This window comes from Lissotriton vulgaris, chromosome 11, assembly GCF_964263255.1.
Source record: "Lissotriton vulgaris chromosome 11, aLisVul1.2, whole genome shotgun sequence".
NCBI lineage: Eukaryota > Metazoa > Chordata > Amphibia > Caudata > Salamandridae > Lissotriton > Lissotriton vulgaris.
Genome location: NC_141699.1, coordinates 1,075,961,290 through 1,075,980,737, shown reverse-complemented (window position 1 = coordinate 1,075,980,737; position 19,448 = coordinate 1,075,961,290). Strand labels below are relative to the sequence as shown.

The following is a 19,448-nucleotide window of genomic DNA, read 5'->3' as shown; positions in this document are numbered from 1 at the left end:
ACACAGCAGGAAGGAAGCTAGCACACTGACTAGAAGTATCAATTCATTGCCAGATAATACATTATAATACCGCAATTTGTGTTTCACCGCTGGTGGTGTGAAATTACCACTGGTGGTATGCACCATCAACTGCACATACTATTTAGGGTCAAAAGAAAGCCAAGAATATACAATATTTGCTTTCCTGGCATTGTTTCAAGCTAACCACAATATGTATGGGGTAAAAACTATCACCAGCAAAAAAGAGGTAAAGTGCATGGCCATGTGTAGCAACAGAAAATACTACTCTGTTGTCACATGGGTATTTGGGCTTCCATCTATTCTATACTTCGAGTAACAGCAACGGGTGCTAGCTTATTTTGTACCGTATGACAGGTGAATTATTGAGAGGCAAATAATATTTTCATACATTTTCTATAGTCGCGCAGTTTTGCAAAGAGAAGTATTACACGGTCATAGGAAATGACTGAATATCGCGGTCTTATGTGAAGATGATTAATCTTTAATAAAAAAACATTAGGACATTGACCACTTGGCTTTTCCTGTTCTCTGTTAGGATAACCTTAGGTACTGGATGCAGGAAGTGGAATTTCTGTTTCTAGTAGTGGACGTCCATGTGACAGGAAGTAGTGTTGCATGTTTTAGCACACTTCCTGCTGCCAGTGTGAGTCTTTACTAGAAGACAGGATCCATGGCTTGGGCAGCTAGACTGCAAATAAAACTGAAAAGCCATCTTTTAAAAGTCTATCTAGACCAGTAACATATCCTGGGTCTTGGGCTTAGCATTGTTTAATTATGGGACACCTTACATTTGTCTCTAGTCCAGGAGGTGCTGGAGCCGTCTAGTTTTATTGTGTATATTTTTAATTTAGTTCTAAGTGAATTCAGGTACTGTTCATTTTTTTAAGTAAAAACATTGATTTATGAAGTTATATTGGGTCCTTTGCTGAGTTCCTAAACTTTCCATATCTCCGAGGAAACAGTGAACTGCCTCACTACCCTTGATGTCAAGTACTAAGGGTGTGTACTTGATGCTCAGTTTGAGTTAGGTTTGCCACCTGACCGTTGTTTAACCTGCAAGACCAGTATTTTAATGTCCAGGCATAAATTAGCAAAATTGCCAAAAGCTGGGATTTGTTTCCCATATCAGTACATACTATAAACTGTAAATATAACAAAAACACACTTTAAAATGTGTTCTAGGGCCGCCATAACAAGCTCTGACTTATAAGTAAAGTAAAACAAAAGCAGAAAAGCTAAGTTTAAAATGAATAGAGGCAACTACGTATAAAGATCTATTTAAGTATCTGGTCCGAGCCATTGCAGAATGCTAAAACCTGAAAAAATGGCTGGTATTTTTCCCTGGGAAAGTTGGCAACCCTACTTGAGTCCAGTGGTAAGATGGCCCCAGGACACCAGAGGAATTGCCACAACTGGAGTGCAGTTACCCCTCCTTCTGAACCAGTTCCAGCATTACCTTATAAACTGTAATAGATGTGCAATGCTATTGCGCACTGGCCCAGAAAAAACCATCCCTGCCTCTGTCCATTTCCCAAGTACTTCCTGATCTGGTACAACATGCCCCAACATCTACATTGTTGCTTGTCGATCACAAAAGAGGAATAGCACATCAAGCAAAGTGTGCCACCAACAGTACCGTTGTTAGAAAGAACCATAAGGTGCTTTGGATTCTCTACTCTTAAGATAGCTGCGTACCCTAAAATAATGACACAACAACATCTGAAGTGGGTTGGTGTGCATTGCTGGTTTCAGTGAGAAAACGAGCGGTTTAGCTGCTGTGGTATGCACCTTGCCTTTGCCTACAGGTGTTCCACATTATGTATTTTTTTAGGTTTCACCAGGTGCTTGTGAAGTCTATTGTTAATATAAATCTTAAAAGCTGCATACATCCCGCCCTTGCTTTTCATTGGTTCCTGTGCTTGCCACTTACTTGTCCTCCATTTCTATTGGCTGTAGCATACTATTTCCTGTTGTTGCTCGTGTGTTTCTCTTATCAGTCTCCCGTGGCCCAAGTACTGTTTTCATTTTCTTTGCTGGAACTTCTTGGCAGCACCGCTGCGTGCTTCGAGCAGCACACTCACCAGTTTCCCCGGGGCTGAAGCAGGAACCCACTCTAGTGCTCCCTTATTAGCATCTCCTGAAGCACCAACTTTTTTTATGTTCTCATGCGGTGTGCTGATTTAAAACAGCGTCATAACGGCCTGGGCTTTAGGTTTTGCCTGCACAGCTCTTACGCTGTGCTTCTTTGGTTTTTCCTCCGCTCTTTTCGTAATCTCCCCATAGATGCACCCATTTCAAGCATACTTGTCAGATGCATTTTTTTCCTTGTCCTTCCTGCTTATAGTACCACCAGTAACAGCAAAATACATTGCCTTTCTAAATATACAAGTCAATTTAACAGAGTTTCAGTAACTTATATTGCACAACTGCTCACCAAGCTACAACTTACAACAAAAAGCTTATTATTAATCACATAGGCGAAATCTATTACATTTACAGATGTTTGTTTTTTGTGCTGCTGGGCATCCCCCAAGTATACTTCCTATCCATCCCAGTGTTCAATTACAACATTGAATGGAGTTTGCCGTCTGTAATTCTGGTTTATCTGGTCAGTTAGTATGGCAATTTGTGGGTCATGCATAAATAGTTGCTCTTTGGCACCTGAGCAGTGTGATTATACTGCTAGGTGGTCAAAGAGCTAATCCTGTGCCACACACACCATGCAAATGAAGGGCACTTTGCTGCACATGTGATTTGAGTGTATGCACATGCAGGTGAGCTGCAGTGTGTTTGTGATTATACACCAGGACTGGAATCAACTAGAAACTGTAGCAGAGTTCCAGACCAGAGGGCTTTAATCTGTGAGTAGCAAGGAGTTGTTGGATTGTTTGAGATTCTGTTCACTTGTGTGAGAGGTGCTTGATAATGAAAGTAGATACAGAAGCAGTGGTCAGAGTCTATCAATTCGCTGTAACATCAAATGTAATGCATGCGTTCAATTAAGTATGAATCGAAAAGTGTTACATCCATGGTGTGCTTATATTTTTATTCATTATTTCAGCACAAAGTTGGCTAGGTACTCAATTTCATTCAATGAGTACCAAGTTTTTTGAAATACCAATTATTCACCTAACTACTTCCTCTTTCCATCACTTTGAGCGCGTTATAAATGTCAATATATGGATATTATTTGTGTTTTTTCCATATGAAGCTATATACCATTACATCCGCATGAGACCTGTGTCCTCAGGCATTTATGTGATTCGATGAAGTAATTGAATGTCGTACTTTTCTGTTTGAATAATTGGTATTTAAAAAAACTTGGTACTCATTGAATGAAATTGAGTACCTAGCCAACTTTGTGCTGAAATAATGAATAAAAATATAAGCACACCATGGATGTAACACTTTTCGATTCATACTTAATTGAACGCATGCATTACATTTGATGTTACAGCGAATCGATAGACTCTGACACCTGCTTCTGTATCTACCTTTACTGACCCAGGTCAGAGAGTTCTTAGGGTATACCCCATTGAAACTCAATACTGATAATGAAAGTAAACACAACCAGTTGCACGCATGATGCTGGTTTCAATGACCTGTGCTTAGACGCTGACTGCTGGGAGAAGTCAATCGGTGGGCACTGGGCAAGGATTTTCAAAAGTAAATAAATGGACATCCCTGTTACTCAATGCCAAATTCAATATCTGGGTCACCTCATTACGAAAATCATACCATCACGGTATACAAACAAAGGAAGAGGACACAGATTAGGAAAAATTGCTGCTGTTTCAAGAGTAAGACTCATCCATTGTTAAATGAGCTCACAACGTGTCATCTGCCATGGCCTCAAAGAAAAATTCTCTTACAACCAATCTGATGGAAAAACAAAACATTATAGTTCTCAACAGCACTCACACTCCTCACAGAACAGCAGTCACACAATACCTTAAGCACACTCACACTGCTGATGTGGTACCCGTGAATATTACAAGAAGCCTTCCTACAACCCCTTTATACTAATAGTCTCACACTATTGGCTGTACTCTCATGTGCATGAGAGTAGCAGTTATATACTGCCTGAACCACAATCACAAGAGACTAGTACCGAAATGGACAGCACTCTCATATTCTTCTGAGCGTAGTAGTCACTTACTATTGACAACATTCTCACTCTCAGGAGGTTAGCAATCTTACGCCACCATCACCATTCTCATACTCCTCACAGATTAGCGGTCACACACTACCAGAAGTGTCTCATCGTTGATTGATGAGATTGTGTGTGTGGCATTGTGGAGAGGCAAATGAGTAAATGAGTGGATGAATAGATGCATGAGTGAGTAGATGCAAGTGAGTGAGTGTATGGCCGATGTATAATTGTGTGCATTAATGGATGCATACGTGAATGCATGGACGGAAGGTCCCAGGCACTGTCAGTTATTAACTATTGGTTTTGCAAGTGTTTGTTTTCTTTTGCTGTTCATTAGCCCAACCTAAGCTCTCATGTCCCCTTCCTTTATCGATACATCCTTTAAAACTCTTCCTGTTGGCTATACACAGCTTTTGTCCTGCTGGCTTCAACTCACTTCCTTTCACATGTTTCCTCAGTTTTCTTAGTGACTGATGTTTCAATGCTACACAATCTTTTTGACACAAAACATGGACTTATTGACTTAGCAAGATGTTTTCCGGGGCCTCAAAACTATTAGCAGTTTTTCTTTTCTACTATTAACCCCTCAGGAACTTTTTGCCCTGGTCTCTGTAAAGGATGCATTTCCTCTCAATTATTTATTAGGTCTTGCCTGCGACAGCAAATACGCTCTTGCTTGTAAGAGATATTGGGCCACATGTATCAAAGTATTTTGCATTTGCAAGTGGTGTGAATTGTTAAATGCGAGCGGTTGCGAATGCAAAATGGCCAAATTTTTTGCGATGACCTAAATCACAGATGCAAATAGTGAATCGCAATTTGCAATTCCCTAATGCACATGTAAGAAGCCTTTCCTAAATGCAAACTGTGTTTTTAGGAAACACTATTACCATTGATTTCAATTCGATAGTAAACCTGCTATTTTAGAAAAGGCAAAAAAAAAGCCTTTTTCAAAATGCCATGTGCCGCACACATGCTCCTAGGGCATGTCTGTGCCTTACATGTGCACCTCTTTTTTGAGGGGTGCTTCAGGGGTGCCTTAAGCCGCCGTGCACTCTTGCCTTTCCATTATCTAATTTGCGCTTACCAATTAGGTAATCGCAATTTAGGTAATGCAAGACCATTTACAATTAGCACAATAGCGATTCCCTAATTGCATTTGAGATTTTTAAGAAATGCTATTAGGGAATCGCTATTCCTGTCTTTTTTGTTACATCACATTTAGCAATTACCTGTTTGCTATTTGGTAAAAATCGCTAATAGGTAATCGCAAATTGTGAGTTTCATACATGTGGCCCCTTGTACACAACAAGGAGCTTGCAACCCTCCCATTGCTTAACATTTGTTGGCTTCAATGTCTCTCCTATTTGCTGCCTTCTAATTGGTCGTGTGTCCAAAATTCACTTCCTCTTATTTTGGCTGGAGCATAGACCAAATACCGATTGCTTTAGCTTAATTGCTGTCCTTCCAATGGCCATTCATAGCTCTGTTTTACTGTGCCACATGCACTTCAAAGAAGTCCTTTTTCCCTTTGAAATGAATGTTCATGGTGACAACAGATTTTATCTGCTTTTATTATGACAACAGATGTTACCTGCTTCCAAATGTATTTTCACTAAGACGTGGACATGGGAGAAATTGTTTTTTTTAATGTGATAGATTTTTTTTGCCACATGCCATTATTTTTTCTTTTTCACGCTTGGGGATATTAACTTATTTGCTCCAATCTTACGGGTGTTGTGCCAAGACCTAATAAGCATAGGCATAACCAAATAGGTCTCTCCTTTCAGACAGTTGATTCTGCCATTTCCTTTTGCTCATGATGTTCAGCCTGGGTATGATTTGTAGCCCATGCTGAATAGCCACCCGTAAGCGGTGCTGCATGGTTAAAAATATTGATACAAAAAAAGACTATGGTGCATCCAGCGCTAATGCATTTTTGGAAAAAAGCATATTTGCCCTGGCTGCATTATAGCGCTTTCCTAAATTAGTTTTAGCACCACTGTAAATCATCTCTGCTGCTATACAGCATGGCTTCAATGCACAGCTACATCTTACCTTGGATGTCAGGGTGGGCCACCATGTAGAGTAGGGCCCAATAAAGAGCAGTGGTGGTGGTTTCTGATCCTGCCAAGAAGAGGTCACCCACCACCTGGACTATGCTTTCCTCATCAAATGTAGACTGGGCGCCCCCGTTGGACTGGAAGGAGAAACATTAAACAGAAATATTTTCATGAGTCACATGTAAAAGATCATATGCGGATGGTTCTATATAATATATTTTAACATTTCAATAGTACTGCTGTAGTTACTTGATAATTTCTCATGGGGTGGCGTACAGTGGTGTGGAGTGGCGAAAAGTGAAGGAGTGGAGAGTGGCACAGAGTAGAGTAGAGTGGCTTGGAGTGGCGTAGAGTAGGGTAGAGTGACAGAGAGTGCGGTAACATAGAGTGGAGTGTTAGAGGGTAGAGTGCAGTGGCTTGGAGTGCAGTTGTGTAGAGTAGAGGCGAGTGGTGTAGATTGCAGTAGTGTGGAGTGCAGTGGCGTACAGTGGTGCATAGCAGAGTAAAGGATGTATAGTGCATGGGGTAGACCAGAGTGGTGTAGAGTGGAGTAGATTACAGTGGAGTAGAGTAGAGTGGAGTAAAGTAGAGTGTTGTCGAGTGGCAAAGCGTAGAGTGGCATAGAATAGAGTGGTGTAGAGTTAAGTGGGGTGGACTTAAATAAATGAGTTGGAGTGAAGTGGGGTACAGTATAATGGCGCTAAGTAGTGCGGTATAGAGTAGCATCGAGTGGACTGGACTGGAGTAGGATAGAGTGACAGAGCGGCACTGTGTGAAGTTGAGTGGCAAGGCATCGAGTAGAGTGGCAAAGATTGGAGTGCTATAGAGTGGAATTCCATAGAGTGACGTGGAGTGGCATAGAGAAGAGTAGAGTGGTGTGGCATAGAGTAAAGTGGAGTGGCATACAGTGCAGTGGCGTAGAGTGGAGTGGCATGGAGTACACTGGTGCAGAGTAAAGCAGAATGGCATACAGTGCAGTAGTTTACAGTGCAGCGCTGTAGAGTCATGCAGTGTAGAGTGACGTATAGTGCTCTGGGGTAGAGTGGAGTAGAGTAGAGTAGAATGCTGTACAGTAAAGTGGAGTAGATTGGCATAGAGTGGAGTACAATGGTTTGGAGTGGTGAAGAATAGAGTGGCTGGAGTAGAATGGCATAGAGTAGAGTGACTTACAGTGAAGCAGGGTAGAGTAGAGTGGCATAGAATGCAGTGGCATAGAGAAAAGTGGTGTTCAGTGCAGTGACGTGGAATGCAGTGGCATAGAGTGCAGTGGAATCGAGTTGAGTGGTGCAAGGTAGAGTAGAGTGGCGTACAGTGCAATGGTATACAGTGCAGTGGAATAGAGTTGTGCAGAGTAGAGTAGCGTACAGTGCACTGGGGTAGAGTGCAGTGGAGTAGAGTGCAGTACAGTAAAGTGGGGTAGAGTGGGGTAGAGTGCAGTGGCATGGAGTTGCGTAGAGTAGAGTGGCTTAGAGTTAAGTGGGGTACAGTAGAGTAGAGATGAGTAGAGGAGAGTGGCAAATAGTACAGTGGTGCACAGTAGAGTGGAATGACATAGAGTGCAGTGGAGTAGAGTGACTTGGAGTAGAATAGAGAACGTGGCATTGAATAGAGTGACTTTGAATACAGTGGGGTAAAGTAAAGTGGCATTGAGTGGGGTGGGGTAGAGTGGCACTGAGTGTAAGGAGTGGCGTCTCATAGAGTAGAGTGGCATAGAGAGGAGTGGGATAGAGTAGGGTGGCATGGAGTGGCATAGATCAGAGTGAAGTGACGTAGAGTTGAATAGACCTCCATAGAGTGGAGTGGCAAAGACTGCACTGACGTACAGTAGAGTGGTACAGGGTACAGTGAAATGGTCTGGAGTCCAGTAGCATGGAGTAGAGTGGTGCAGAGTAAAGTAGAGTGGCATTCAATGCAGTGGTGTATAGTTGTGTGGCGTAGAGTGGTGCAGAGTACAGAAGAGTGGCATATAATGTACTAGGGTAGAGTGCAGAGGAGCAGAGTGGTGCAGAGTACAGTTGAGTGGCGTAGACTGCGGTGGCAACGAGTAGAGTGGGGTACAGTACAGTGGCATAGAGTGCAGTGGGATAGAGTGCAGGGGCATAGAGTAGAGTGGTATAAAGTAGAGGGCTACATGGGGCAGTAGCGTAGAGTGCAGTGGCATAGAGTAGAATGGTGCAGAGTAGAGTGGGTTAGCGTGCAGTACCTTAGAGTACAGTGGTGCTAGTAGAGTTGCATAGAGGGCAGTGGAATACAGTGCAGTGGCATAGCGTTGTGGAGTGGCGTAGAGTGGAGTAGAGTGACGCAAAGTAGAGTACCTTGGAGTGGCGTAGAGTAGAGCGGTGTAGAGTGAAGAGGGGTAGAGTTAAGAAGGCTACAGTACAGTGGCACAATGTAGTGTGTCGTAGACCTTTGCCATGCATAAGGTAGGGGTTGCTGCATTTTGGAAAACCCAGCCATGCTCTTTCTCTCATGCCAGGAGTGTGAATTTTGTCAACTGCGCTCACCATCTAGTGATTTATAGACCCTTGCTTAGAATGAAAAAAGTAGAACTACAAGTACCAACATGCTTAGTGCTGTTATCAGTCACCATGATAGCCCAAAGGCAGGTTACAGATATGTCTCTGGTCCACTTGTCTTGGAGCTTTACTTCTCTTCAGTATCTAAAAGTTGTATGTACTTAGCCCTCTTTAGGGATAGTTCGGTTCAGATACCTCTATGGAAACAAAATGTGAAAAATGTGCAGCACTCTTTGCCAAAATAAAAAGAATGTAATAATTGTTTATGAGCAGAAAGAGTAGTTTAGCTTGAAAAGTTGCCAAGTTGGATGGCACTAGTTAGCTGTACCTTTTTTATATGCATTCAACACTTACCACTTATGCCAGGGTATTTGTAGGGCCCCACCTTTTGAATCTGCAGCCAGTTTCCCAGACTGTACTGGTGGTGTAATGCTAAATGATGGGCTCACCTGCAGAAAGCTGTGGGGAGCCCCTGAGACTGATGTATCTTGCATAGGCCTGACTTTGCCCTGGAACCCTGAAGGGTGGCCCACCCCCTGGTCCTTAGGGGCTGCAGGGCCCCTATCACTACCCAAGGTGTACATTTAATAAAACATGGTGACTCAATGTTGTTCACTGTTGTTGGTGATACTCTCCACGTGCGGTGTCCTGCTGCACTGGATGACGTGATGTGGGCTTTCATTAACAATCATATATTCTGTTTTGTCATTGTCATGTACTGTAGTAGGTTGTATGACATTACCACGCCTTCCTTCACCACACACATTTTTACATCGCAGATTTTACAACGCATACCACTGCCAGGCATTTACATTCACTCACATTGGAAACACCTTCACGATGCAATCTAAAACCAGGCATACTTTAACCACTCTGTTACTGAAAAATCATGTCACAATCTAACACTGCCACCTACTATTCAAAACTAATATATTAATTTTAATACATTATTAACAATATGTATATACTTTTTAACAAATTACATTTGTTGTTTACAAGTTTGGTACTATTTTAAAATTGTATATTTTTGTGGTAGACACCCCAAAACCTCCTTTTCAATTACCCTTAAACATATATCAAGCGTGTCACAAAGAGAAACACTGCCATCAACTGTTCAAATGTGTGGTAAAGCCTTGCGTTGTAAAGACTTGCATGCCGACAGTCTTCATGATGTCAAAAATGTGAGGTAAATGCAATACGAGGTAAAAACTTTGGAGTAAAGGTAGATTCCTGCCGCAATATACAGCCAAAGTACTGCTGTATACCACAAGATTTGTCCCTTATTACTTTCAAACTACTGAACTGATTTAGATAAAATAACAAGGACCCTTTCCAGACGATAATCTTGAGTCCTCATGTCAAATTCAATGAAACTCCGTTTAGCCATTTTGCCGTTACATCTGAGTGAAAAGTCGATGGAAAATACATTGATAGAAAAATTAGTTTTGGAACCTCCTTTTTTCTCTGCACCCCCATGACTAATCACCATGATGCTTTGCATTTTCATCCAATGTATAAAAAGGAATAGCTCTGGAAGTGTTGTGGCGGTTCCGTTCTTCAAGTGCTGACATAGATATTAGCAATGAAAAATCAGATGAATGCCCATCTCTGGGAATCCTAACTATACCTTTTTTTCTTTTTTTCACTGATAAAAACAAAGATTAAAGGGATGTTATAGTTCAGTGAAAATCTCAGTTAAAATGCCATTTTAAACTGAAAAAAACCACTGAAATTCACCAGTTATAGTTAACTTAAGTCACTATAACGTGGCATGCACAGTGAAGTTGTCAGTGATGTTATCAAAGACATCATAGGACATGTCATGAGTGATGTAATATGTGCACAAGGTATAGTTACTTTTGGTTGGACCTAGCTTCACTCCAGTGCTCATGTAAACAGTATAAGAACTGGCACTATGTGACCATGTGCTAGTATTCCTATAGACGTCCAAGCAGCTCTACAATACTAGCTTGAAGGGACATCTGACGAAGACACCCCATGTGGCTCTTTTCCCCTCAAGACAATGACATTAAAAGAGCTCTGCTACTGCCCTCTGCAAAGAAGACCGAAGAGCAGCTGTTGGCTAATCTAAAAATATATTACCCACTATACAGACATGGGTTGCATAGACGACAGCTCAAGAATTTGCAACGAGAGCTGTCCTGAACTTAAGAGAGGTATTTATTTATTACTGACATTTGCTTCTTCTGAGACAAGCATATGGTTGTAATATGAACTGACTGCACATTCTTGCTTACGTGTGGGGGCGTCTTTATCTACCTCACTCCATCCCAAGAAGAGCACAAGAGTATTGTTCCATGTCTTTGGGTCTCCCAGTGGCTGAGACAGGTCATCCCTTTTCCAGATCTGTCCACACCACCACCAGTCTATTATGTACAACGTCAGAGAAAATAGAGAAAAATGGTGCCTCCTAAGAAAATTCTTTGTAGGTCTGGTGACAGGGGAATAAACCAATGCAAGAATTCCCTCTTGACCTATATCCTTTATAAGCTAAGCTCTCAGTACCTAATAGTCTCGACCAACAATCACGTCAATATAAAATGTTTTTATTTTCATTTGTGATTATCTTTTCAGAGTTAATTTTTCAATCTTGTTTGTTTTATTCCAGCAGACATAAAAACATACATTTCACAATTTGATTCAAGATATATATATATATATATATATATATATATATATATATATATATATATATATATATATATATATATATATATATATATATATATTACCTACTGGTAGTTGCCAGTAGGTAGTTATAGTTAGGACCTATTTTCCGCAACATTCTATTTGGAATAACTTTCGCGCCGGTGAAAGAATTTTCGCGAAATTTTTAAAACTTATGGCCAGCTCTGGTCCGCTCCTATCCTGAAAGTCTCAGGGTGATTCGTCAAGCAGGGGCCGAGAAAAAAGGGGTTCTCAAAATGTGTTTTCCCATTGCAATTTTCCCTAGGGACCCTTAGTTGCAGCTACAGCCCGAACTGTTGAACGGAATTACACCAAATTTGGCAAAAATGTAGCCCTTGGTTCAGAGTTCCTTTTTGTTAAATGGTGTAAATCTGTTCAGTAGTTGCTGAGAAATCAAAAGTAAAATCATATATATGTCTAATGGGCGCGCAGGATCTGCTCACCCTCCCGATGACAAGCTGTATGCAAATTGTCTGTCAACACTCCAAACTAGGAAGTGTTGGCAGCCATCTTGTGCCTCGGTAGAACCGAGGCACAAGAAAAGAGAGAAACGCACAAAACACGTAAAGGGGGCAGGGTAGAAACACCCTGCCCCCTAGGTCTGCTCAGGGGGGGCCCAAAAAAAGCATTTAAAAAAAAAGATTGTCGCGATTTGCGCACCCAGCGCGAATTTCGGCTGGAAAAAATGCTTACGTACACATTTTGAAAGTCCAGGAATAAACCACAGCACTTTACATGTGCACCAATTACAGATGGACACATTCATTTTGTTAGGCAAGGGGAGTTCAAGATTTTAAGCATTCCTGCCTAGATTCGAACCCGGTTACCCATGAAAAAAAGACAAATGTCTGCTGAGTGTCATACGATTTTATTGTTTAGGCATTGTGAATTTTCCTAGCAATATCACCCTGAGAAAAACTTCTCAACTGAGGCTTTCCCACGGGCTGTCTATGTAGGCCTCTGCACGGGGCTTAATTGAAGCCGGTGTCTGACGGAATGCACATTCACTTTACAAAATGCTTGTGTGCAGGCTGACAACCGCAGAGATCAGAAAGGTTCTGAACATGTTCTTTTCCTTCCCAGTTTGAATCTGTTCATGTGATGCGTCCCTCCTGGCACTTTGTGTGATCTTTGGCACGCATAGTGCTAAGAAGAGAATACTTTAATAAATGGACATATCCCCTTGCTTTACGTTGCCACGCAGTATGTAATTTATCGAATAAACACATTTTCAAAGTCAAGGAATGAACCAGAGCACTTTACATGTGCACCAGTTGCATTACAGATGGACACATTCATTTTGTTAGGTACGGGGAGATTAAGTAACTTGCTTAGAAACAGAAGATGTTAAGCATCCCTGCCTAGATTCGAACCCGGTTCCCCATGAAAAAAATTCAAATGTCTGCTGCGCTTCATACGATTTTATAGTTTAGGCACCGTGAAATGTCTTAGCAATATCACCCGGAGAAACACTTCTCAGCTGAGGCTTTGTCACAGTCTGTCCATATAGGCCCCTGCATGGGGTTTAATTGAAGCCGGTGTCTGCCGGAACACACATTCACTTCAATCCTGAGGGCCCCTGGGGGCTAACTAGCCCACCAGGTGCTTCCTGTAAGCACCACTGCACTGCGTTGCAGAGAGGTGGTCCAGGCAGTGCTCCTATTTACACCTCTCTGCAATGCAGCTCTGTGGCGCTTACTGGAGGTACCAAGTGGGCTAGTTGGAACTTAGGGTCCCTCATTCTTTTTTCAAGCCATCTTTCGCTTTTTTATATTCCATCATATTAGATTTTTCATAGCATTCCTTATCTTCTAGCTGGTGATCTGTCTCCTGGGGGTATTATTGTCTTGGCCAGAGCACAATGTTGCCCCTTTTTCCGATTTATTGAGGACGATTTCATGATCATTCTTTAATTTCTTCATCAAGTTCTCATATTGACGATCCTTGCATCTGATCTTACGTTTATGTGTCTCATTTTATGAAATAGCTTCTTGAGATCCTCAGTTACCCGTTCATGAAATATATCAATAGCATCCTTAGGCATCATAGGTAGGAATGTGGATTTTGGTTTAAAGAGACTACTACACGCACTTGGTTGTATGATATCCATTTCACGTAGTCTTGCCTGGGTCATGCCTGGATTGCAATTAATTTGTTAGTCTGAGTTGGTCTCATCGCTCAGTTCTTACAAAGTTAAGAGAGTAGTTAAATCGGAAACTTGTAGATTCTCAAAGATTGCATTGGTATTGGTTAGTTTCTTGTTTTGCGGATTCATACCTTCTTTCATGGTAAAATACTTTTTGAGTTTGTTTCTGAATACATTTCAATATGTCCACTCTACTACGCCCATAGTTCAAGTTACTTTCAAGACAGAACGATAACCCTAGCAATAACTGTTGTCTTGTGCTTTGGCGAGTGTTGTTGTTGATAGGCTGGCTATTCTGTTGTCGTTTTCCCTTGCCTCTTTCGCCATTGAGGTTTATTGGTTCTTGAGTTTCCGACTTTTTCTCCTGGCTCGTCTCCTTTGGTTCCTGCTGTTTCCGCTAGTCATTTTTGATTCCACGGCCTCGGTGTTTGCCTGCGGTCTAAACTTAAAAAATCCAGCTCCTCTGCTAAATTAGTTTGCCAGTGTCTCCTAATGCACTGGTCATATTAGAACCACCTTCTTCTGATTCTGTTTCACTAATAGCGGAACTCAAATCTGAAGTAGATGTCATAATGTTATTAGCTCCCAATGGTTCAACTGTTGCTTGTGTTGTAGTTTTGGACATACGGTATTATTCAGTCTTATCTCACAAGCACCAAAGCACACCAGACTAAAGTAACTATAGAGTTCCTTAATCAATTCAACATCATTAGGAAGCACAGTTCCCAATCATTTAGTCCAATCTCATAAGTGCTCTTTAAATGACCAGTCCAAAAAATAGTCCATATCCAGTGAAGTTGTTCCGTCATCAACATTTATATTCAAAATACAAACGGCAGCCGAAGTGCGTTTCGCCCAGCAGGGCTTCCTCAAGGCTTATTCTCCCTTTGTATGTATATACAGTTGTCAGAGCAAATCACCGTTTTTTGACAATATAGTGACTTTCTAAAATCATCCATTTCCTCCAAATAAATAAAACGTAGTCGTAGTGGTATGCGTAGTGACTGCAATTCACATTAGTTTGCTCCAATAATATAGAACGGGATCAGTCCATACGTCAAGAGACCATGTTAAGTCCTTTTCAAGTGATGGGCGTCCCGCAAGCGAGCTGAAATGAAATGAGATGAACATGTTGTGACACTTATTACCAATGTAATTATGTTAATGTGCAGATCAAGGTAGCATATCCACCTTTTTTCTGATACATATTATTCAGTCTTAACCTCTTGACGTTATCATACGTCTGCAAAAAAGTGAATATTTGTCCAAGTTCATAATCTGCCTTGTTCCTGGCGAACTTGTGGACTTTCCTGATTTTGATTTTTTCCCCTTGTTTTTTTAATCTGTCCTGTATTTCTTTCCTGGATTTTGTGATATAATCCTTTGCTTCAAGTTTGTACAATTCTTCATTGATGTTATCTATTTCTAGTAATAGTGCCTCACGGTCTATCTGGGCATATTTGATTAGTATTCTGACCAAGTTCATTGATGGCTTGATATTGTTCTCTGCCCATTCGTTTAGCATCATGCGGTTGAGGTTCTCAAAACGTGGAGCCAATAACATACAAAATCCCTGTGGGACCCTTCCTGCTTCCTCATACTTTTGAAGAGATTTTTGTTCCCACCACTTAGCAATTTTGTTGCGCATGCATTTTTTGAATGCCTTTAATAGCGATTTAACATCATTGTAATTCTTTCTGGTGCCCGTATCCAGTCATTGTCTAGTATTTGATACGCTAGGGAAATTGCCAAATAATTCCTCCTCCGCCGCCTTCCTTTCCCGTATTTCTTCTTCTGACATGTTGGAATGTTGTGAGAGCTCTGCGTGATCACTGGTCGATCACTGCTGGTTGGATGTAGCTGCGTTTTACCTCCCCAACTGCGCCAATGCTAGGTAACTCCCCCCGTAGTGCTGTGTTGGAAGAGTCCTCTGACCGTGCCTTCGTCACCTCCTGGCTGGTGACAGTCCTCATAGCTGCGTCAGGGGGCTGCCGCATATATTTCCTCCTGGATTCTCGTCGTTTTCTCAGCTGCCAACTTCCGGGGAGGGGGTTTGTTATGCGAAAGCAGTCGGCTTCCGTATCTTATTGAATTCCAAAAAGTGTCCTTTCTGCTTATCGAAGCGAACAAACACACGGGCACAAACTACTCTTAGTTTGCAGTGCAGAAATGTTAATACCTCTCAGATATCCAGGTCATTACGCGTTTCGGTCAACACATGACCTTGATCACATAAAAAAATGCCTTGCGGTGAACTGATTTAAAAAGAAAAACATTGTGTCACATGACATCGTTTACACGTTTGGATTTATCTCCACGCCGACACGCCGATTCCACCAGGAACAGCAATCGGAAAACGGCTAACCATTGACGGCCGCCCAGCACGCCGATCTGCTCAGGAACCGTGCTTGCACAACGCTGATCACGGACGGCCGCACGGCACAACTAAAACCCTGCCCTGATGCAGGTCCCAGATGACTTTTTGCTCTGCTGCTCGAAATTTACGCCAGGCTGCCCCTGAACTAATCACAGAGGCATCAGCATTATCCTAATTGTCTACGCATCGGAATTGTCTCAGCACCCCCTAATCTAGACAACCAAGTCCTGATGACGATCCAAACTAATATGGATCGAAACGCCGTCAACTTAACAGCTCATTAACAGGCGTACTCCACCTTTGTGGCTCTACATCAAATTGAAAGAACTTTTGTAAATTGTGATATCACATTGTCACACTTTTTTTGAGCCACTCACTGTAAATTACTTGCACTTTGCTCACAGTGCGCCATCCACTCTGTTCACCTCTTCACTTGCGTCGCCACTTTCACCACAGTCACTTTTTTATGCACCAAGTATTATATGGTTGTCACTAATTCATTTTATGCAGTGCTGCTTCTAACTGTATAATTTCTGACCATGAACTTTTGATACAATATAAGATGATTAACTATCTTTTTTCAAAACCAATGAGTGCTCTCCTTCTTTCTTTGTGAGTAATGCTGTATGCATGCATAATTAATTGCCTACATATTCTTACCTGTCAGGACATTGTCTCTTAATGCACCATCGTTTACAGAGGACATGGTAGACAGATTTAGTTGCAATGACCTTACTAAACCTCATTATATTTACAAACATTTGTTAATAGACTTTCCATAGTCTTTCTATGTATGTTTAAACAGGTATCATATAGCATTGACCATATGTTTAAATAAATACATCAATAAATAAGTAGGAACATGGTTAAATCACGGTGAAGTGCCAATGGAATTAATGTGTTACAATTATTGTAAACTGAAAAATACAAAAATGACATCACAGCATAGACTGGACATATCACCAAATCTACACTCACTCACTATTTCCGACCACACACGAACACATTCACTCTGCAATCTCTCCTTTCTTGCCCCAGCCTGATCTCACATACACATCGGAGTGAATCCAAGATTATTCTTTTTATTGTTGTGAGCTCTCCAACATACAGTTGAATTACGTTTCGGTGGTATAAAAAATTAGGGAACCACTTTCATCAGGACCACATGAAGTGTATCATAAAATATGGCAAGACAAAATGGGGAAATCAATCTTTCCAATTTGTTTTTGCTGAAGTGCCAACTTCACAGATTCTTTTTGCATAATAGGGGGGCCCAGGTGTGTATGTCATCCAATGCCCTTTGTTTCAGATACTAAGTTAAATCCTGTGGATTATCATACATTATAGATGCATATTAGTCTATTATAATGGATGCCCATCGATTGTCCGAACGAAAGGAGATGAGATGCCTCTGCCTATTCCAGCTCTCAATCTTGCGGGAGAAAAGTGGGGGGGGAGGACAGATGCCAGCCCCAGCACACTTCTGTTGTGCATGAAACGCCTCCCAAAAAAGCATGTAGGTCAAGTGGGAATTCTTGCATATTACAACTTCAGAGATAAAACAGTTTAAATTCACTGCTTTTTTCCCAAGCCTGAGTCCAGCACCTGCTAGTGGGGAAGAGTGGCATTACCACTTGCAGAAAAAAGCAGGGAAATGTTTAATCAACTACCAGTTTTTAAAATTAATAGTAAAACTCCAAGGAGGAGAAGAGCTTCTTTACAGCTATCACAATGCAATTTCACCTTAAAGGTCCACGTACCTGCTATTCCCGTTGCTAGTAAAATGATAATGGAAACAATACAGTTGATCAATACCACAACACACTGTAAAGAAGTTCATTTAAAGGTACTGCTGCTAACAGGGAAGGAAACAGGATAATTCCGATATTACCAGTATAAATGACTCCTATCAGGTGAGGGAGGTGAGGATAAGTAAAGCTCCTTACCTTGGCTAGTTGAGTCAGGTACAAATCAATGAAATCACTGGGCGCATCCTCCACCATGCTCTCCTGATGCATCTTGATTTCCTGACAAATATACTTGTGTGTCTGTCTCCAGGCCTTCAGCACCGTCTGGTGAGGGCCTGGTAAACGACGCATCAACCCTGGTGCAAAGTCATAGAGCTACGGCAGGGGGAGACAGATTGACACAAATGGTTAGGAGCCAAACTTTGTGAATTTTTAATTATGAATGCTATTGAATAATCTGTCATCTATAGAAACACTTTGGGATGTATGACATAAAGTATCTTGGGGCTCAAGGGTCTTTTGCATCTGCTTTTCTACCCTTGGAGCACTGAATTATGAATCAAGTAAAGTACAAAAAATACACAAGCGAGATCCGAAGGGGATGTTTCCTTATATGCTTTGGTGTGACCCTTGCAAATTACAGGAAGCCTCTGCTTCTGTGCCATATTACAAAGGGGATGGGGAGTCAGAGGCAAATAAGTTGCGGGGAAGCACACTGATTTTGCACCACATATGAGGTGCCATGCACTATGGACATCCACAAGGGTGCTTTCTGAAAATGGGTAACAAGGGTTCTAGGGAATCTCTCAGCCATTATCCCAGAAATGGGTATTAAGACACACACACCTGCCTGTTGCGGCATCCCTCTCCCCTTGAAACCTAGTGAGGTCTGCACTAGTGCACACTATTAAGGGCGTGCCGCAGCGCAGATCAAGAATGTGAGCCCAATATGTAAGATGGCTGGTTGTATGACACAATATTGACCACCCAAATATTGATTTACCACAATAACACCCACAAATGTAATTCAACAAACCATCATCATACAGCCAAACAAGACAAACACAAATGCCTCTGACAAAAATATAGCCATAAAAGATATTTGAAATACCATAATATCAAAAAGAGAAATGTAGGAAAATAAATGTTTGCATTAAGTATATACTAATATTTAAGTTTTCCAACAGCATTGACTACAAAAATATTGCTTAAATAATTTAATAGGATTAAACAATTTAATTATCAACAGATAATTACCAGAATAAACAAACAAACACAAGATTTTATAACATTACACATATGAAATCAAGACAAAATAAAATATTATAAATTATATTTAAAACCATATTTACTCACTAAAGAACTACAAAAAATATACATTTTACTAATGTAGCACATACAAATAAAATAAAACGAATAAACTATCATAAATACAAACAACAATCACTAAACAAATAACAAAAAATTGTACAAACGTAAAAAAAATAATATTAACATAAATATCCGTTATTGTTACATATGATATTTAATGAGCATCCACCAAATAAGGAACAAACTGCCCAAAAAATCAAATTAAACACAAAGTGACCAATAAACCTAAACCTATGTAATGAACAGATCTAAAAAAAAGTAAATAAATAATATAAAAAAGAAGAAAATGTACATAAACCTTGCAGCAAACATTCTACACCACAATGAAGCTAACGTTTTGATGA

The 19,448-nt window shown here is 41.0% G+C and overlaps 1 protein-coding gene across 4 annotated transcripts in view; it reads right to left on the bottom strand.

Moving 5' to 3' along the window:
- Window positions 1–19,448, bottom strand: part of LOC147684144 (cytochrome P450 2J2-like) — an 80,995-nt gene that overhangs the window by 5,332 nt on the left and 56,215 nt on the right. For 3 of the 4 annotated variants that reach the window (XM_086944535.1, XM_086944537.1, XM_086944538.1), the window contains 2 exons: window positions 17,932–18,108; window positions 6,233–6,374 (listed from right to left, as the gene is read on the bottom strand). In XM_086944535.1, coding sequence (XP_086800661.1) covers window positions 6,233–6,374; window positions 17,932–18,108 — 319 coding nt within the window. The remainder of the gene's footprint in view (window positions 1–6,232; window positions 6,375–17,931; window positions 18,109–19,448) is intronic. The other variant, XM_086944536.1, reaches the window with a different exon arrangement.